Source organism: Nicotiana tabacum, chromosome 5 (assembly GCF_000715075.1).
Source record: "Nicotiana tabacum cultivar K326 chromosome 5, ASM71507v2, whole genome shotgun sequence".
NCBI lineage: Eukaryota > Viridiplantae > Streptophyta > Magnoliopsida > Solanales > Solanaceae > Nicotiana > Nicotiana tabacum.
Window position 1 is genome coordinate 62,803,270 of NC_134084.1, and position 17,722 is coordinate 62,820,991.

General features: G+C 34.2%; 1 protein-coding gene across 1 annotated transcript; it reads right to left on the reverse strand.

Moving 5' to 3' along the window:
• Window positions 1-434: 434 nt before the first annotated feature.
• LOC142180794 (uncharacterized) lies at window positions 435-9,758 on the reverse strand. Its single transcript, XM_075252868.1, has 3 exons — window positions 8,858-9,758; window positions 630-759; window positions 435-540 (listed from the first exon to the last, which is right to left on the reverse strand). Exons 1-3 carry the CDS (start codon window positions 9,756-9,758, stop codon window positions 435-437), a joined length of 1,137 nt encoding a protein of 378 aa, XP_075108969.1.
• Window positions 9,759-17,722: the final 7,964 nt, after the last annotated feature.

The window sequence follows — 17,722 nt, forward strand, 5'->3', positions numbered from 1 at the left end:
GGTGGGTGACGAAAAGGTGGTCTTCCATGTGTGCAAATCAATGAGGCAACCAAATAGTAATGAAGTTTGTTCGTTTGTCGATTGGGTGATCGATGGAATAGTTGATGATGCTAATGCAACAATGAATGTTGAGGACAAATTGGAAGCCGCTTTTCTCAACCTAGATGATGATGAGGAGAGTGATGGTTAGGTGGAGTGTGTAAATGCATTGCATGGCATGGGGTCGTACACTTATATGCCCCGAAATCTATCTTTGTATCTTGAAAACTAGAAGACTCCTCCAACAAAGCCCTCAATCGAGGAGCCTCCTACCTTGGAGCTAAAGCCACTGCACCCGCAACCTCAGGTATGAATTCCTTGGCCCTTCTTCTACTCTACCAGTTATCATGTCTTCATGCTTAACTAACATGCAGGTAGAGTCCACATTGGAGGTGCTACATAGGAGGAAAAGAGAAATCGGTTGGACTTTGGCGGATATCCATGGTATAAGCCTCGCCTTTTGCATGCACAAGATTATTTTGGAGGAGGGTGCCAAACCCTCTGTCGAACATCAAAAAAGATTAAATGAAGCAATGCAAGAGGTGGTGAAGAAGGAGATAATCAAGTGGTTAGATGCCGGGATTGTGTACCCCATTTCTGATTGCTCGTAGACCTCTTTAGTGCAATGTATCCCAAAGAAAGGGGGCATGACTGTGGTTACAAATGACGAGATGAATTGATCCCAACATAAACCGTCATTAGGTGGAGAGTGTTCATGGACTACAGGAAGTTTAACAAAGTTACTCGGAAAGATCATTTCTCGCTTCCATTTCGTGACCAAATGCTTGCTATATTGGTCGGGCATGATTTTTATTACTTTTTGGATGGATACTCTGGTTATAACCAAATCCTTATTACTCTTGAGGACCAAGAGAAAGCCATTTTCACTTGTCCTTATGGTACTCTCTCGTTTTCTACGATGCCTTTTGGGTTGTGCAATGCACCGGCAACATTTCAATGGTGTATGATGGCTATTTTCATCGACATGGTGGAAGATATTCTTGAAGTTTTCATGGATGATTATTCTTTGGTTGGAAATTTGTTTGATGATTGTTTGAACAACTTGGATAGAGTGTTGTCTATATGTGAGGAGACTAAGTTGGTGTTGAACTGGGATTAGTGTCACTCCAAAATCGAGAAATCCATTGTCCTCTGCCGGATTTCAAAACATGGTATTGAGGTTGACCAAGCTAAGGTTGAGGTGAACTCCAAACTCGCTCCTCCTACATCTGTGAAGGGAGTGAGGAGCTTCTTGGGTCATGCGGGTTTTATCCGCCGATTTATTAAGGACTTTTTGAAGGTGGTAAACCCTTTGTATAAACTTTTGGAGAAGGATGCCAACTTCCATTTCAATGAAGATTGTATGAAGGCATTTGAGTTGCTTAAGATCAAGTTAACTACTACTCCTATTATCACCGCACCGGATTGGAGCTTGCCTTTTGAGCTCATGTGTGATGCTAGTGATGTTGCGGTTGGATCAGTGTTGGGAAAAAGAATCAACAAAATCTTCCATCTGGTCTACTATGCTAGAAAGACTATGAATGATGCCCAAGTTAACTACACAGTGACCGAAAATGAGCTACTTGCTATTGTGTTTGCCATGGAGAAGTTTCAACTGTATTTGACGGGTACTAAGGTGATTGTTCACACCGACCATGCGGAGCTTCGGTATTAGATGAGCAAGAAAGATTCTAAGTCAAGGTTGATGCGGTGGGAGCTTCTTGTGCAAGAGTTTGATCTAGAGATTCAAGACCGCTAGGGTAGTAAGAATCAAGTGGCGGACCACTTGTCCCGTTTGGAGGAGGAGGGGAGGCCACATGATGTCCTTAAGATCAATGATTCATTTCCTGACGAGCAACTCCTATCCATTTCAATGAACGGTATTCCATGGTTCGCCGATTTAGCCTATTATTTTGTGACCGGCATTGTACCAAATGAGTTCTCTTCAAGCCAAATGAAGAAGCTCAAATGGCATTGCTTGGATTACTATTGGGATAAGCCGTATCTTTTCCGAATATGTACTGATAGTGTGATCCGACAATGTATGCCGGAATAAGAACAAATGGGAATTCTTGAGGCTTGCCACTATTCATCGTATGGTGGTCACCATGGTAGAGCAAGAATGGATACAAAAGTTTTGACTTGTGAATTTATTGGCCTACCCTCTACAAAGACGCTATTGATCTTAAAGCATTGTGATGAATCCCAAAGGGCCAGTGGAATTTCTAAGAAGAATGCGATTCCCCTTATCACCATTTTAGAGATTGATATCTTTGATATTTGGGGTATTGATTTCATGGGACCCTTTGTGAGCTCTTATGAGAACACTTAAATTTTGGTAGCTATGGATTATGTTTAAAAATGGGTTGATGCCATGGCTTTGCCCAATAATGAAGCTCAAAGTGTGGTGGCCTTCTTGAAAAAGAACATCTTCACAAGGTTTGGGACCCCAAGGGCCATTGTAAGTGATGGGGGTTCACATTTTTGCAACCAGACTTTTGATACACTACTTTCCAAGTATGGTGTCACTCATAAAGTCTTAGCCCTCTACCATCCTCAAGCAAGCGGACATGTTGAAGTCTATAACCGGGAGATCAGGAGCATTTTGTCAAAGATCATGAATGCCAAACGGACTGATTGGTCAAGAAAACTTGATGATGATCGTTGGGCTTATAGGATGACCTACAAGATGCCATTGGGATGTCTCCATATCGACTGGTGTTTTGGAAGGCGTGTCATCTTCTGGTAGAACTTCAGCATAAAGCCATGTGGGCATTGAAAAAGTTGAACCTTGAGGAGGATGTCGCTACAAACCTAAGAGTGGCACATTTGAATGAGCTTGATGAATTCTGGTATCGTGCCTACACAAGTTCATCCCTTTACAAGGATAAGATGAAGTACCTCCATGACAAGTATATCCACAACAAGGAGTTCAAAGAAGGTGATCTGGTGCTATTGTTCAATTCCCGGTTGAGGATGTTTCCAGGCAAGTTCAAATCAAAATGGAGTAGGCCCTTTGAAGTAGTGAATGTAACCCCCTTTGGTGCCCTAGATTTGAAAAATAAGAATGATGAGGTTTTTAGAGTCAATGGGCACCGGGTTAAACATTATCTTGCCAAGGTTGATGATGGCCATATTGTGGTAGTTCTCCATTTCTCATGATTAGTAATCTGCATCATGCCGCGATGTTAAATCAGGCACTTCTTGGGAGGCAACCCATGTGTCTCTTTCTTTCTTTTATTTTTCTTCTTTAGATTAGATAGGATTTGTTTTGTGCTAACCAGTTTTGAAGTGTATACAGGAATGGGTGTGCATTGCAGGGACTGTGCATCAAAAAATTGGCTAAGTGTCAAAATGCATTGTCTCTGAAGCTGGTATGTCAAAAACGCTTAAGGAAATGCAGCCGCACACATTTTTGTGCGGTCAACGGCCAGTCATCTCAAGGGAAGGTAAGGAGTGCAGTCTGCGTCAAAACTATGCGGCCGCACTCAGGTCAAATTGTGGGTCCGATGAGTCAATAGTATAAATATAACTTTTCTCATCTGTTTACACTTTTACGACCCTAAACTCAAAATGCTACAGTGCATCCCATTTGTTCTCATTCTTCTCTCATTACATCGACTTAGATTCTCACCTTCTTCTTCACTACTTGTATGCTAATCTCTTAATTAGATTCTTCCTCTTTTGTTTGTGTTGTTCTTAGATTTAGGGTTAATTACATGCTCAAAAATGTCAGTATCTCATTGTTTTTGCTTAAAATCGTGTGGGTAGCTTGTCGAATGTTAATTGGGGTATGATGTAAGGCCCCGGAAAATTTTGCTAAGTAATTTAGGATTTCGTGGTGCAATATAGGCTAATTATAATATTTTATGTTCTATTAACATGATGGGCATCAATTTGATTTGGTAAATAAGTGTATAAGTCTTATAATAAGTAATGTGGGGTCCAAGGAGGGGCCTAAGTCTAAGACAAATCGGAAAATTTCATAATGGGCTAAAATTCCAATTGAGTTTGCACAAGTCCACATTTTGAACGAGAATATTTAAATATATATAAGGTATAATGTGATTAAAAACCTATTATATGAAAGGTCTTTGAGTCTAGTTTTCAATGCTTCAAACCGTTCGTCATTTGGACATTCATACACAAAGTTATGATCAAATTACCAAAGGCTGGAAAAATGCGATCCTGTGTCAATTTTGCGATCGCAAAACCATTATGCGGTCTGCATAATTGATCTGCAATTGCAAACTGGACCAGTGTAGCCCAATTTTGGGCACCAGTTCCGCGATGCATTTTGCAACCCACATTCTTGTTTTGCGGTGCATTATGCGACCGCAGACCCGATTTCAGAGGCTTATTTTTCCTATTTTTATAACCGAACCTCATTTTAATATATGAAGCTTCATTTGGGGTCATTTTCTACTGATTTTAGAGAGAGTTGAGAGCTTATAGAGAGGGGAATAGAAAGAAGGAGCCTAGCTTATAATCACCAAATCTTTCTCAAGTTCTCAAGAATCAAGGAAGATAACCACTTGATTGTTCTCCATCCGGGTATGTCCTTCTTCCAAGATTTCATGTAAGAGGTTAAGGGTTCAAATATGTGGTGGGGATTAGGAATAGGCCATGCATGTGGGACTAAGTTGCAGTATGTGATAGTAAATAACTAATTTGGGTAGTTCCTATTAAAATTGGTTGAGGGAGGAAGGAATTTCCATTTTCAGACCTTGTAGACTACTTCACATGTTAGGTGTTTGATGAAATTCCTAAGAGAGTTACACCATGGATAATCTTCCTAATTATTAATTGATTCCCGCTATCTCCTTGTAGATTTTTATTGCTAGAGGTGTTGGTGGATTGTAGAAACTTAAGGAAATCTAATCAAGGTATGTATGGCTAAAACCCCCTCTTCTTAAAAATTGAACTCCCATGGCGTCCATATAAATGTTGTAAGTCTGAAAATTTATAGATGTTGTGCTTATTATTTCAAGTGAATTGTTGTTGCAAGATTATATGTGGAAGGTGTGTTTCAATGTGGACAATATGCTGTCCTTGATAATTTGAGAATGTGTGAAAGATGTGAACTACGTGCTATTCTTTGTAAAATTGAGGATGTGGTGAGAACATGAACTATGTGTTAAAATGCCTAAATTTCAAGTTGAGCTTACATTGTGAATATTATGCCGAACTAGGTGAATTTCTCTTTATGCTTACAACTTGAATTGCTATTGTTTGTGCCTATGATCTAGAATGGCATGCTTAATGTTGAAAATGGGAATAATGTGAAACATGAGCCATAAAATGTGGCCTACTGCCAAGTATGATGTGGTAATTGTGCCCCCAAGTGTCGATGGACTAACCTATGTGGAACCAAAAATTGAAGTGAGATGATCAATGGAAAAGGGTAACGTCTTGGTAAGACGGCCTAGCCGATCGGGCCGTGATCAGACGCCATGCTACACACATGGTGGTATTGTGTTGAAATTGAAACCAGAAAGAGGAAATGAAATAGTGATTGAGGTATATGTCTCAAACGAGGCAGCTTAGCCGATCGGGCCGTGATTGGATTCCACTCAAGAAAGCGGTGGTATTGTGAATGATGATGAACAGTATTAAATACCCCAACCTAAAGTTACGAAAATTATGTGAAAGCTATGTGATTCCTTTTATTTGTTGATATAGTGATTGTTTAAAGCTTTTGTTGAACCCTCATGATTTCTTTGTTCTTGTATGGTTGTTCTTTCTAATGAGATGGTGTTTACTTATACATACTAGTGCTATTCAATGGCACTAACGTCCCTTTTGCTGGGGGCGCTACATCTTTAAATGGATGTAGGTGGTTCCATAGCAGGCAGTGTTGGTCGCAGCTAGTGACGTATCTCCCTTTCAGCTGACTTGGTGAGCCCCACTTCATTTCGGGGTCCTGTACCATTGTTTATCATGTACTTTGTATTTTGAGATATAGCGGGAGCCTTGTTTCCGGCATTTCTATATTACTCTTCAGTTGTGTTTAGAGGCTCCATAGACAAGTTATGGGTGGTGTCGGGTATTGAAAATTTGAACTAGATATGTTGCTATTTGGAAGAATGTTTCCTTCGTATCTATTAATTGTAATAATTTGGATAGTATGGTTGAACTGTTAGTGAAAGACAAAGATAAAAATTGTCAATGTAATGCTCATAAATTAGGATTTTTGGAGTTCATCTCCTTGTTATTCATAAATTAATTTTTGGGTAGAATAAAACCTAATAGGCTTGCTTAGTTGGGCTTGCTCTGTTGAGCGCCGGTCGTGCCCCTCGGTTTTGGGGCGTGACAAACTTGGTATCAGAGCCTAAGGTTTTAAAGTGTCCTAGGATGTCTCGGAGCCGTGTCTAGTAGAGTCCTTCTTATAGGTGTGTTGTCGACCACATCTATAAGTTTGAGGCTATTCAGACATTTAGGAATTTCACCCTTCTTTGATACTCCAGATCGTGCAGTAGAATCCAAGATATGGAGCTAATTTCCTCGTTATGTCTTATTCTCTATATGAGTAATCTCGATACCATAATCCACGAGTTTGAAGCATTAAGGAGGGAATGACCCCACTATTGAATCTAAGGGAGATTGCCCAAGCGTTTTTTAGGAGAATGTATCGAGCCATGGAGGGATTGGTAGAACTTGTTGCTAAGGGGAGTACCCTTGTTCCTATTAATGTCACTGCACCACCAGATAATGTAGTATATTAGTATGTGTCCAATGAGCGTTAGGGATGTGAAGTCGAGGGGCATCGATTAAGTTATTGCCCTATCAACCTAAAGTCACCAAGTAAGTCACTCCCTAATACATCATTATGAACAACACAATCATTTTACTCATTGCATGTGTACATCCATATTGAAGAGTCCTCATAAACATTGTCTTAATAAGATGTGAGTCACAAAAACTTGTGTGTACCTACTCCTTGAAGGAGACGTATTGTTTGTGAATTCACTCTATCACAAATTCTCTTATTTACATCCTCTAATTTGGGGGTGGTTGTTTGAGTTCATCTTATTTTTCATAGGATCTTTTTTATGTAGTTGTGGAATTAAATGCTTTTTCATGATTATCTGTAGCTAGCGAAATTAACCTTGAAATTTCTTTTATATTTTCAAGTGTGTATTCTAAGTATTTAATATCTTTAGTTTTTTGATATTCTTCTATATTTTTTTCTAATATTATTTTTGACATATTTATATGTTTTAGAATTTCTAACCAGTATTTAAAATATTTGTAACTATCAATTTTTGATTCGTTCATATTAATACTGAGATGTATACCTGTTGATACATATATCTATGGTTTCTATATTTCTCAGTGTTATTTCTTTTCTGTGTTGATAACTTTCAAGTTTATCTTCATAAAATTCAATTTCATTTTCTATAGTTAGTAAAGCTTTATTACGTAATTTATTATATCTAATAATATCTTTGCAGGTTTTAATATTGTATTTAACACAATCTATTTTTCTATTTATGTTACTGAGGTTTTTAAGAAGTTTCCATTTCTGGGTATTATAGAATCTTATATAATGAAAAGTGTTATGTTTCATTTATAAAAAGATTTTATTAACTTGATATGTGATCATTAGTCTGAATATAAATCTAGTTCATATAGATCTAATATATCTATTTCATGTGATACAATTAGTTCCGTAAATGCTTGTTCCATTACATATATTATTTCAAAAGTAACTAAAATATCGTAAATTTTTCTTTTAACATCGTTATTAAGTCTCTTAAAGATATATAACATAAGTATTTTGTAGTCAATATTTTCTTCTAATAAATACGTGTGGTTGTTCATTCAGATTTCTATTTATCCTTATCATGTGTTTACTAAACATATTCCCTCTAACCTCTTTGTTTATCATAGAGTTTATCATATTTTAATAAGTTATACTGAACAATCTTTTCTGGTCACTACCATGTTTTTCATGCTTCAATCATTTACCCTAACAGCGCCTCAACTCTGTGTACTCCCCTAAACGGCTTCCTTGCCTACTGGTTTCCACTTTAGGATGGCATAGTCTGGGCTTAACTACTCTCAGCATTATTAGACAGGCAAACTTTCTCAAGATGTTCTTTATAACAGTACTATAACATGATAAACAATTATGATATTCAAGAGATTATAAGGAATATAAGAGTTTAGTTAAACATGATTATAAATAAACTTACCTGGTTTTGTAACTCGTTTGAATGCTCCATAGCTTTCAGAAGTTTGTATATAATTAGATATTTTATTGAGAGAATATAAGAGAGAGAAGGTGAGGATGAGGATGTCTGAGGATGTCCTCCTTCCTCAGATTTACATTCTATATAAAGAAAATTAAAACGACTCTTACTGTTTACAAATGACTCCTACTATTCATGAACGACCTTTACTGTTCATGATTATACTATTTACTTTATGACTCTTACTATTCATGAACGACCTTTACTGTTCATGATTATGACATATACTATTTACTTTATGACTCTTACTATTCATGAACGACCTTTACTGTTCATGAATGCGACTAGTACTATTTACTTTACATTATATGTTTCCAGTAGCTGTCTTCTTCTTTTGTCTTCTTGTTGATACCTTCATTCTAGTTGGACTTCTGGTACATAGTTATCATCTCCGTTGCACTTTGAACATATGTGGTCTGGATATTTGTGTCCTACTAGTTTGCAGTATCTTGTTAATAACTCGTTTGAAATAAATTCTTTTTTCAATGCTCTGGTAGTTGGTTGCATTTCTGGTTTTAATAATGATAAAATCCATTTCTGGACTTCATCCATATCTCCTTGGCGTAGTTCCTTCGAGTTGGCATATATCATCAATTGGTCTCTGGAATAGTAGCTCCAGATAGCATTTCCTTGTAGATAATTGTTAGCTAGTTCTTGAATAATAGTTGTTATACCAATTATTCTTTTATTAGCATAGAAACTTGGTATCTCCATTTTCTGTATCTCCGGTTGTTTCTCTATCTCTTCCGGTATTATCATATCTCGTGTTAGTCCTATTTTTATCACCTGTATTATGGGTTTTATTTCATCATATAGTATTTCCGCTGGTGCTGTATAGAATTTGATGAAGAATAGGTTGCCTTTTGTAATTCTCTTGAAGGTGACAAATGCTTTGTATAGCTCTGGTATTCCAATTATTTCTTCTCCGTCATGGGTATATACTGTGCTGAGTAGTCCGTAGTTGTAACATGTTTTTACTAGGTTTGCTTTTGTTTTTGGCTGGGCTATAAGCCTATTATATCCCTGTAGTTTTTGGGTTACATAATCTTGTGTTGGATCTGTAGTAGTTGTTGATCTAGGGTTTAGGTTCAGAAATGTCTGGATTTTATATATATTCTCAATATATGTTTGAGTAATATGGTTATATACCTTTTTGTTGTGGTGTAGGCTATTAGCATAGGTTGAAGTTTGTGGGGCTATAACTATTGCTTCTCTTGGCTTTTTTGATGTAAATGGCTTATCAAATACGGTATTTAGGTTTACATTGATATGTGGCTTTTTGCTAACTTGTTTGCTTGTACCTGCAGCTGTATATAAAGCAACTGTGTTATGGGTTTTTTGGAGTTTCCCAACGTCTCCTTCTACCTCTGGAAGTTTAGAGTCTTCTGATTGACTTAGCTCCGCATTTTTATAGTCATGCTGCTGACTTTCTAGCTGTTGTAATCTTTTTCCCATACTCTCCATCTGTAAGGATAGAGTAGTAAGGATTGTAAATATGTCTTTTGATTCTTGGCTTTCATCTGTTTGCGTACCTTTGTCTTGATAGGTAGTCTGCAATAACATTCTTGTCAGTCCGTATTACTTCAATTGTAAATGTAAAATTTTGTATATTTAATACAAGTCTCCTTATTTCCTTTGTAGTTACTGAATCCTGTACTTTCCGAGTTATCCACCATTTTACTTGTGTATTATCTGTTCTTACTATAAATTTGTTATAAACAATATATGGCTCAAATGCTAACAAACATTTATATAATCCAAATAGTTCTTTCCTATTTATTTCCCATTTTAATTGTGGTTCCGTGTATGATCCGGAATAATATCTACAATGGTGTTCAATTTTTTCATTATCATATTTATATTTTAGAACTCCTCCGTAGCTGTGATCACTAGAATCAGTTTCTACAATATATGTAAATTGTTTCTTTTCATCTGGAAAATATAGTTTTGGTAATTTTTTACACATATTTTTTATCTTCTGTATATGTATTTTATCTTTTTCGTCAAAATGATATTCTATGTCCTTTTTTAATTTTTTCTGTAATGGTTTTAAGTTTTCTGCTAATTTAGGAATATATTCTCTTACTTGGTTAACCAATCCTAAAAATGATTGTAACTTCTTTTTTGTATCAAGTGTTTCATTCAAGTTAATTATTTTTTGTACTACATGGGTTTGCATTTTTATTCCGTTTTTATCTATTTGTATACCTAAAAATTCTATTTGATTTTTCATTACTTCTGCTTTCTTTTTACTTAAACTTATTCCTGATATTTCTACAATGTGTATGAATTTTTCTAGTAGTTTTATATGTTCGTTCTCTGTTCTAGAATATAGCAATATATCATCTATATATATTATACAATTTTCTAATTGGTTGAAGTAATTATCCATAAAATGTTGATACCTACCTGGTGCATTTTTATATCCAAAAGGTAATACGTTCCATTCGTAAAATCCTTGTGGTACTGTGAATGCTGTTAACTTTTTAGATTCATCTTCTAGTTTTAAATGGTAAAATCATGATTTACAGTCAAATTTACTAAAATAGTTATATCCTTGTATTTGTCTAATTTTCAGTATTTTATTTGGTATCGGATAATTATATGTTTTTGTTTTTGCATTTAAGTTTCTATAATCTATAACCATACGGCTTTTTCCTCTTTTTTGTTCACTATGCTTATTTACTATAAATGTTGGGCTAGTATGTTTACTATTACTTTCTTGTATGTAGTTATTATCTAATAATTCTTTTATATGCATTTTAAATTCTGTTAAATCATTAAAATTGTATTTTAAAGGTTTTTGTGTTATTATGCTATTTTCATCTATTAGTTCAATCTTTATTTTTGTTTGATGTTTTTCCCATCCTTGGAGTGGATTATCATTATATAGTAATTCTAGTTTATCTTGTAGTGGTTTTATCTTATTTATTGAGAAAATGATTATCTCTATATTATGGTTACTTTGTATTACATTTTCTAATTTTTGGGTAATCTTTTCACTTCCTTTAATCCAGGGTGTTGTTTTTCTTACTTTATTATTTACTCTTTTTGCTCCTAATTTTTGTTTACACGGGGTAGTAAACCACCAATGTGTTTTTGTTATAATATGTGGGTATAATTTATCTAAAAATGGCATTCCTAATAATATATCTTTATTTGTGAATTCGTAACTATATATTTCTTCTATGGTTAATATTTTATCCCATATTTGTATTTTTATATTTCTTGCTTTATATGTTATCATACTTCCTTCATTATTAAATCCTGTTACTACTATGGGGTTTTTTAGCTTTTCCCATTTACTTTTTGGTAAACAATTATGTCTACACATATTAGCTTCTGCTCCTGTATCCACCATAGGTGTATAATATCTATTATAATATCCTTCTACTATTATTTTGGAAAGTATGTATATCTTTGGCATTATATCAAAGTTCTTTTTATTATTATTTTCTTATTTTCATAACTTATTGTTAATTGCCTATCTTCTAATTTATATGGTTTGACTTTTTCTAACCATTTTATCCCTAGTGTAATATTTTTATCTCCTTGATATATTTTAAAATTTATTAATATTGGTATTCCTCCAATAATTAATTCTTTTTCAGTTGTTTCTTCGTTTTTTCTTAACGCTTTTGGTAGTTCTGAATTTTGTTGTTCTATTGTTACTATCTCTTGTTCTGGTATTAGTTCTCTTATAACATAATTCTCTTCCTGCCCTGTATTTATTAGTATTAAATATTTTCTTTGGTCCATTATTCCTGTTATATAATAATGATGTGGGTTTATTTCTTCTATTTTTTGTTCTATTAATTTTTGTGGAGTGGTATAATTTATTCTTTTTGATGTACTTCTTGATGTACTTCTTGATGATGTTTCTGGCATTTCATTATTTATTCGTTTTGATGTGCTTAATCTTTCTTTTACTATTTCTAAATCTTCATCCATGTCTATTTCTGTATAACTGTAATCATTGTTGTCTATAACTGATACTATTCTTTCGAATGGATTTTCTATTTTTATTTTATTTATTTTATTTTTAGCTGTTATCTTATGTTTTGTTGTTAAGACATATAGATTTTTACATCTTGCTGTGAATATTTTACTTCCTGGTGCTAATTCTATTCCAGACATTTTCCAGTATAATACTAATGATTTATCTATATTTTTATCATCTACTGCTACTGAATAGTTAGCACTTACTATAAATTTAAATTTTTGGTATATTAAGTTACCTCTTACAGCACTTATTATACTCTTTTCTATAGGTTGTACAATCCTATCATCTGCCAAGTATATTTCTATAGGGGTATCTATTCCTTCCCTAAAACATGCTTTTATTAGGATCTCCGTTCCTCCTAAGTGTACATATTTTATTGGATTTTTTGCTTTTATATCTTGTATTTCTTTATTTAGTAGTCTTTTATTTAAAATTGGTATTTGTGCTTTACCTTTGATGTATTTACAATCTATTATATGTTCTCTTTGGCTTACTACATAGTATTCTTCTTTTTGTCTTTTAAACCAATTCTTTATTGTTGGTACTTCTAAAATTTTGTCTATACTTAGATCCAATTCTTTTCCTTTTATTTGTTCAAATATATTAGCGTCAAATATTATTTTTTGTTCTGAAGATTGTTCATCTTGGTGTTCTTCTTGTTGTATAATTTGTATATCTTTTTCAGTCATAATTTTCTTCATCTGACTCTTCTATATCCTTGTTTATTTCATTTTCAGAGAACTCGTTTTCTGATATCTCATATATGCTGTCTTCACTGCTTAATTCATAATCTACATATTCTACTTGTGTATATTTATCATTATCTATCAATATTTTGGTAATTTGTTTCTTCTTTGGGTTTTTTGGTAATTTACAATCTTTGGCTAAGTGTCCTAGCTTTCCACAATTATAGCAAGTACATTCTGTTAGTTTTTTCTTTTTCCTATATGGTTTTTTATGTTTATAATTTTTTACATAATATCTTCTTCTTGGTTTCCTATATTTATATTTTGAATATTTTGATTTAAATTTCTTTTTCTTTCCTTCTTTTTTGTAATATTTATCTGTGCAGCCAAATTGGGGTGCTATTCTACTTTTGCAACATGCCAAATTTTTTACTAATATTTTTTCCATTTTCATGTTTTCTTTATATTTTTCACATAATTCTATAAACCAGTTTTGTAGAAATTTTATCCTTACTCCTAATGTATCTGCTAGTCCTGCTTCGTTCCAACTTTTTATTATTTTTGAGCTAAAGGGTTCTGGTAATTTTGTAAAATATAATTTTCTTATCTCTTTACTTTCATCTGGACTATATGTTCCTTTATAATAATAGTCTCTAAATGCACAAGTATATTCACTATATAACACATATTACATATTGCTAATTTTGTCATTAAATTTCTATTTGGAATTTTTTCTTTATTTTGTTCTTCTACTTCTGTTGTCATACTACTAAATTCATTTCTTATTGCTATTTCATATTTATTTAATATATCTGTAACTGTTGTTGTAGTTGTACCGTCAAGTTTTTTATTACTCCTTAATGTGTCTAAGCTTTCACTTGATAAATTTTGTAACCATAATTTTACAGTTCCTATTAATGTTCTTTCTATATATCCTGGTGTTTCCGTTATTGTTATTTTATTATCTATTAGTTGTTTTGAGATATATCCTATCCATAATTGTATTGTTTTATTTATATCTGCTACACAATCTAGATCTAAAAAATTATATTGTTCAGTTATCTGTCTTGGTGCCCATTTCTTATTTAACCTTTTATCCCATAATGTTTTGTTTCTGTCATATGCATCATAACTTACTCTGTAATAGGTTGGGTTTAATTGTTTTGGATTTTTTATTCCTGATATGCTAGGTTTATCTTCGTTCATATCTCCTGTATTTATTTCTGGGTTTATTTTTATCTTTTCTGTTTTTTCTATAAGTTCTGTGTATGTTTCACTTGTTTCTGAATAGTTTTCTCCTAGTTCTGTGTCTTTATCACTTTGGTCATTTATTTCGTTTATACTTATTTTTGATGGACTCTCCTGTACTTCTTCTAACTGTAATTTGAATCTTTCTATCTCATTTGTTAGTTTTAGTTCTTCTTCTTCTTCTTTACGTTTTTCCTTTTCTTTTAGTTTATTTGCATACATCTGTTTTAGCATCTCTAATTCTTTTTCTAATTCTGTTATTTTAGTGTTTTTTACTTCCTCTATCTGTTGTATTTTTTCTTTAGCTTGCTGTTGTATTTCTTTAATCTCTCGTTTTCTATCTATTTCTTCGTTTTCTTTTGTTATTCTAACCATGGCGGTTAAACTATCCTCTAGTTTTACAGTTTCTTTTTCTAACATTAAGTTTAGGTTATTTCCTATTTTTTTATATCTTCTTCCTAAGTTAGAAAATATTATTGTTATTTTTAATCCTTCTGGATTCTCATATATTTTCTCTTCTAATGCGAATTCTTCTTTATTCATCTTTTATCCTTTAGATAACAAACATATTTATATTCTGTTTTAGATATTATATCGATTAATTTGGACAGCCTAGCTTTGTTTATTTTTGTGATACTTAAGTTTTCATATTCTATATATAGTTTCTTTTTCTATTTATGTTACTGAGGTTTTTATATTCACAATCTATTTTTCTATTTATGTTACTGAGGTTTTTAAATTGACATGTTCTTCCAATGTATCACTAAATAACAAGATGTCATCAATGTAAACTAAGAAGGTATAGAGGATGGGTTGGAAAATTTTTATCATGGCTTTTTGGAACAAGGAGGGTGCAGTTTTCAACCTGAAGGGCATGACTCTCCATTGGAAGTGATGATCGGGGATGCAAAATCCCGTTTTGGGTCGTTCTTCATGGTGGATTCCCAATTGCCAAAATCCAGATTTTAAATCAAACTTGGAAAAATATTTGGCCTTGGCTAAGTGGAAGAAAAGAGTGAGTTTATTTGGGATGGGGAATTTATCATCTTGGAGGAAATGATTAAGTGGCTGGTAATTAATAACTAACCTGAGTTTTCCTCTTGTCTGCTCAGCTCTTTTGTTGACATAAAATGCTTCGCATGCCATTGTGAATCTGACGGCTCTATCAGATCAAATTCCAAAAGTTCTTCGCATTCTTTCTTTGCAAGCTGAAAATGATCTGGATTCATGCCTGAATGACTGGCCTTTGTCGCATTGATGTTTTCATTTTTCTTGAAAGGGAGCTTGATAAAAAAACTCTTGGTTTTTCCATAACAGGTTTCTTCATGAAATCCTTGTGGGATTCAGCACATGAATGTTCAATAAGATTTTGCTCAATCTCTTTGATTTGTTCGTCATTGGTGATTTGGAATAGCCTTGGAATCTCAGAATAAACTTTGAAGTGCTTTTTAAAAGCTATCCTGTTAGCCTTGATCTGGAGTTCATCCCTAACATGTCTGTAAATGTAGAATCCAACAATAAGATCTTTTCCTGGTACATTAGACCCTATCAGCTTGGTTCTGTACTTCAATCCTGGAAGGAACTCAATTGTGACTGGATGCTTTGTAATGACGGTGGTAGTCAGGTTACCATTTGATGCAGTGTTAAAATCCTTAAAGTGCGGCACCCATTGATCTTCAGGGAGAACAACAGGATTTATGAGTGAGGAAGCAGCTCCGGTGTCGATGAAAGCAATAACTCGAGTTGGTTTATCCCATTTGGATGAATATACCTAGAGTTCTACTTGGGGAATGACTACGAGAGCGTTGATCTCCTCTCGGGCTTCGATCACTGGTTCTGAAATTTGATAGTGATTATTGGCTTGATCTTCATGGACATCAAGAGAGAATAAAGTTTCTTCATTAGGTTCATCATCCACGGAGAATATGGATTGAAGGTCCTCCTCTTTTCTGAGATGTATGCCATTGTAATATTCAATCTCTTCAAGGAGTTTGACAGTTCTTCTCGATTGGGGACAATTTTTAGCGAAATGTCCAATCTTATGGCAAATAAAACATCTGTTTTTCTTGTGAAAATTTCCTGGCCTTATACGTTTGAAATATCTTGTGCGTATCTTGGACCTTGATTTCCCGTCTGGAATTCTTGGCTATCTGAACCTTCTAAATTCTCTTCGTTGCCTAGATGTGTGGCAGGAACATCCTGACCTTGTGATTAGGTCAGATTTGTGGCATGCTTTATCAAGTGTTGGATTGTGTTGGACAATTTGTTTTATGGCAGAGCACTTGGTACAAATATCATCTAATGCAACGAAAATAGCTTGCCTGATATAACCAATTTGAAAGATCGTTATAGACTAAAACTTTTCTTCAATAATGGTCATGGTTCGGCTTGCCAACAACTTTGAAAGGGAAGAGACAAAGGCTTTCTTTAGATCGATGTCTCCACCGATCTCAAAGTATATCTTTGCTATTTTTTGAAAATGCCTGTCAGTGTCATTTTTGTCGAATGATACACACTTCATCTCAAAGAGTTGTCTTCGCATTTTCTCCTATCTTTGGCCAGTATCACTACAGAAAACTTCATGTAGGATTCTGATGTTGAAGTTAAAATCTTGGGAAGTAAGAAAGTATTTTTGTCTTGAATTCCAAATGAGTTCCACCAATATCTGAGAATTCCTGAGAACCGTGAAGTGAGTTCTGACAGGATGATATACTTTTCTTGTTCCACCAAATTTTTGGTCACCATCCAAGTATAGAAGTCTTGAATCCTTTGAGGCAATCTTGAAACCTTGACATCATCTAAGGTGAAAGTGTGGAAGCCAGTTCCAACTAGTTTTGATGTCATGGGCTCATATCTTCTTTCTGGGATTGGTCATTGCCATTCCTTCTTGTTCCTCTTCTACTTCATATACTTCTGGGTCTCTTGGTTGATTTACAAATATTGGGGTATTGTCATCTTCGGAAGAGTTTGTTGTGGATTCATTATTTGATTGACAGCTATCTTCCATTGTTTCATCGTCTGATGAATTTAGAGATTCCGACCATGGAGTATCTTCTTCTGATATGTATCTTGGCTGGGAGACATAGAGGTCTGGAGCCTTCTGGTTAGAAATCATCAAATTTTTGGGGTTCGATCCTTTTGACTTTCTCCTTGGTCTCGCATTTTGTTTGTTTGTTTTTGCGCCGCAAGAGCATCCTTCCTTTCCCAAAATATTTTTGCAATATCAAAATCATGTTCTTCTTTTAAGGGTTGGGTGAAAATGATTGGATTTTGTGAGGTAGATGGAAAAGTAGAAAAGGTGTAGTCTAATTTAGGTGGGGAATATGCTTGTGAAGACATAGGGAAGAAGGTAGGTTTTGAGGGGAAAACTGGGGTCTTTTGTGGCTCAAAGTGGTCATTTCTCAAAAGTTGAATTTGTTCTTTGATGGAAATCGTCTCCTTTTGTTGTTGTTGGAAAAATTGGAAAAGTGAAGTTCCTGGAGGACAAATCT